General features: G+C 41.5%; 1 protein-coding gene across 1 annotated transcript in view; it reads right to left on the reverse strand.

The window, feature by feature from the left end:
• Positions 1-583: 583 nt before the first annotated feature.
• LOC107684582 (dr1-associated corepressor-like) overlaps positions 584-3,192 on the reverse strand; it is a 6,100-nt gene continuing 3,491 nt past the window's right edge. Inside the window, exons 5-7 of the mRNA XM_016480877.1 lie at positions 2,506-2,596; positions 1,691-1,785; positions 584-1,356 (exon numbers count right to left, since the gene is read on the reverse strand). Of these exons, the coding sequence (XP_016336363.1) occupies positions 1,260-1,356; positions 1,691-1,785; positions 2,506-2,596 (283 nt within the window). The 3' untranslated portion in view covers positions 584-1,259. The remainder of the gene's footprint in view (positions 1,357-1,690; positions 1,786-2,505; positions 2,597-3,192) is intronic.

Here is a 3,192-nt window from a genome sequence, read left to right on the forward strand (position 1 = left end):
GGTTGAATTTAACTCAGCATTTTATTTGTATTTTATTTTTTTTGAGTATGAAAAAGCTGCTTAACAGATGTTTGACAAGCCAAAATAAAATAAAAAAATTATACAAATGATTGTGTTAAAGTACACTTAGTAATTTTATTAGCTTTTGTTTTTTGTCTATTTTTAATTAATTTTATTTCGTTTTAGTATTTTTATTTGATCTAAACAAGTAAGAAATAACATCTTAGCAACTAAGTGAAATAAAATAAGTGAGTTTCTATACATTTTATTTACTTAACATTCATTTTACTTGAAGTAATGAATGGTTTTAGTTAATGATAATAAATCTGCTCGGTCAGTGTATTCCAGCGTGCAGCACTACAGTACATACTCGAGTTATTAAAAACCCTCAGTACTCCAGAAATGATTGTTTTCTTTAGATGTCTGTCATTAAACCACATGTGATGATTCAGTGTCAGAAACCGTCTCAAGCTGGCTCTCAGGATCACAGCGAAATCATACAGTGATTATTAGAGCTAACAACTCACCGTCTGACGGGTTTCTGACCACCGGACCCGTGAGGAAAGCACATCGAAAGAGCAAATTACTGAAACCTCAAAGTTTATTTCACTCATACAAAATCAAGAGAACGTTAAAAGCCAACAGACGAGAGAAGTCACGTGATTCTCTCCAGCTTCACAGCAAACATTAAAAGAGTCTAAAAGATATAAAACAAAGGGGAAGTCATCCATACAAATGTGCATCATCCGGGGAAATGAACAGAGAATGTCTGAAACAATTAAAGCGCTCTCAAACCAAATCCACGCATTCACATCCGATGAACGACCTGCAACAGAATGAGTTCAAAACTGCATGAAAGTGCCGCTAGACAGTTTAATCGCTGCAAGACAGAAGCTTTAATCGTAAAACTAGCTTAAAAAGGACAAAAACCAGAAACATGAGTCACAAAAACAAAAGGGCAGAACTGTCCGCTCTGCGTTTCCCTTACAAAACAACTGAAGGAGCATCTGCTGCTAAAACCAACCAAAACATCTGCTGGACCTCCTCATATATACTCTTAAAACATGACCGAAGACGGAGAAGAACCAAAGGAAAGTGCAAGAATACACGGGATGGATCCACACGCTCTCGCTTCCGGGGCCGTTCATCCAAAGAAAAAGATGAGGAAAAGAAAGGCCGACTCAATAAAATAAGATTAAAAAACCTAGAAGGTGTGTGTGGTGGAGGATCTGTGGGAGAAGAGCAGGAGAGCGGCGCAGCTAGGAGTCGTAGTCCTCCTCGTCCTCGTGTTCGGTCTGGAGCGGCAGAGAACCGGCTGGGAGCAGAGCCATCAGAGACGCCTGCGGAGAGCCCGCTCTGAGACACACACACACACACACACACACACACACACACATACACACACACACATACAGTATATATGCAAATAGTAAATAATACACTATGCCATGACTTTTTGAGTGCTGGAATCTGACCCGTTTCATTAATGTATGACTCACATTAACGTATTAGTTTGTGTTAAAAATGTCTAATCCAAATGCATGGAAATCTGATATGCAATTCAAACACACAAGTCTTAAATATATGCTTTTGATTGCACTGATACAGAACTCTGACTGGATGAATCTTATTCAAAGCACATAATGTACAGTTAAACAGTGAGAAACCGCTCGGGTGGTTTGGGCTGTACCTGTGGAAGAAAGCTGCAGGCTGTGCTGTGTTTGTGCTGGTGTGAGACGCGTCCTCGTCCTCCTCTCCGTCCGTCTCACTGTCCTCTGAATCATCCTGAACACAAAACAAAACACGTGTGTGAACGCAAACATATTCAGACATGACTTTCATTCAAGGCTTTCTGCAGCAAATGCACCGAGCAGGTTTTGCACGCTTTATGTTCACTTGCTTTGGAATATAAATCACAGCATGTTTCACATGACAAAAATTAGACATACAGCGGTGGCCAAAATCAGTAGAACACTAGTATTCTCAGCAGCTAAAAAAAGGTTTTAAGTCAGTTAATTCTATCTTTTGCTGAAATATCAGTTTTTGCCATTAATTGTAATAATGCAGTGAGATTTTTGTGCTGCACACATCATCATCAGTGTGTCTGGAGTCACATGAAGAAACAGAACTAACTGAGACAGACTCAATCCAGAAGAACTGATGCTTCAAGAAACCTCCTGCAAAGCTCCTGAGAAACTCTGCTCAAGTGCACCGAGGACAAACGCTGCTTTAAACACAAAGGACGCTCACACGTCACCAAATGATTTCATTTAGTTAATAGAAGTTAACTGATAAAGAAAATCTATGTATGACATTGTTTTGACAGCATCCTCATTTTACAGCATTTTTACACAAGTGCCTAAAACTTTTAACAGTACTGTAGCTTTGCAGGAGGTTTCTTGAAGCGTCTCGGAGACGTTGCATTTTTAATCCAGTTTTGTGTGGAGGTAAAGATGGCATTGCATTGTGGGATAGAGTCTCAAATAACGAACAGGACTCATTTACCTCTTGCTCCGATTCGGTGCCTGAGAGTTTCTTGTCTTTGCCTTTGGCTCCAGCACCGCCGTTCTTACGTCCTGAACCGGGCTTACGACCTCTGAAACCACACACACTTCAGCTGTGAAACCACACACTCGCACACTCACTCATACTCGCTCATACTCCCGCTCGCTCATACTCACACTCACTCACGCTCAATCATACTCACACTCACTCATACTCGCTCATACTCCCGCTCGCTCATACTCACACTCACTCACGCTCAATCATACTCACACTCACTCATGCTCAATCATACTCACACATACTCACGCACACTCGCACGCACACACACTCACTCATACTCACGCACACTCGCGCGCACACACACGCTCAATCATACTCACACTCACTCATACTCGCTCACTCATTCATACTCACACTTGCTCACGCACGCTCACTCATACTCGCTCACTCATTCATACTCACACTCGCTCACGCACGCTCACTCATACTCGCTCACTCATTCATACTCACACTTGCTCACGCACGCTCACTCATTCATACTCACACTCGCTCACGCACACTCACTCATACTCACTCATACTCACGATCACTCACGCACGATCACTCACACTCATGATAGGGGTGTGCGATATATATCGTCTGCGATAATATCGTAATTGTTGTTTTAACGATGTGCGATTTGACATT

Source organism: Sinocyclocheilus anshuiensis, unplaced genomic scaffold, assembly GCF_001515605.1.
Source record: "Sinocyclocheilus anshuiensis isolate Anshui unplaced genomic scaffold, SAMN03320099.WGS_v1.1 scaffold401, whole genome shotgun sequence".
NCBI lineage: Eukaryota > Metazoa > Chordata > Actinopteri > Cypriniformes > Cyprinidae > Sinocyclocheilus > Sinocyclocheilus anshuiensis.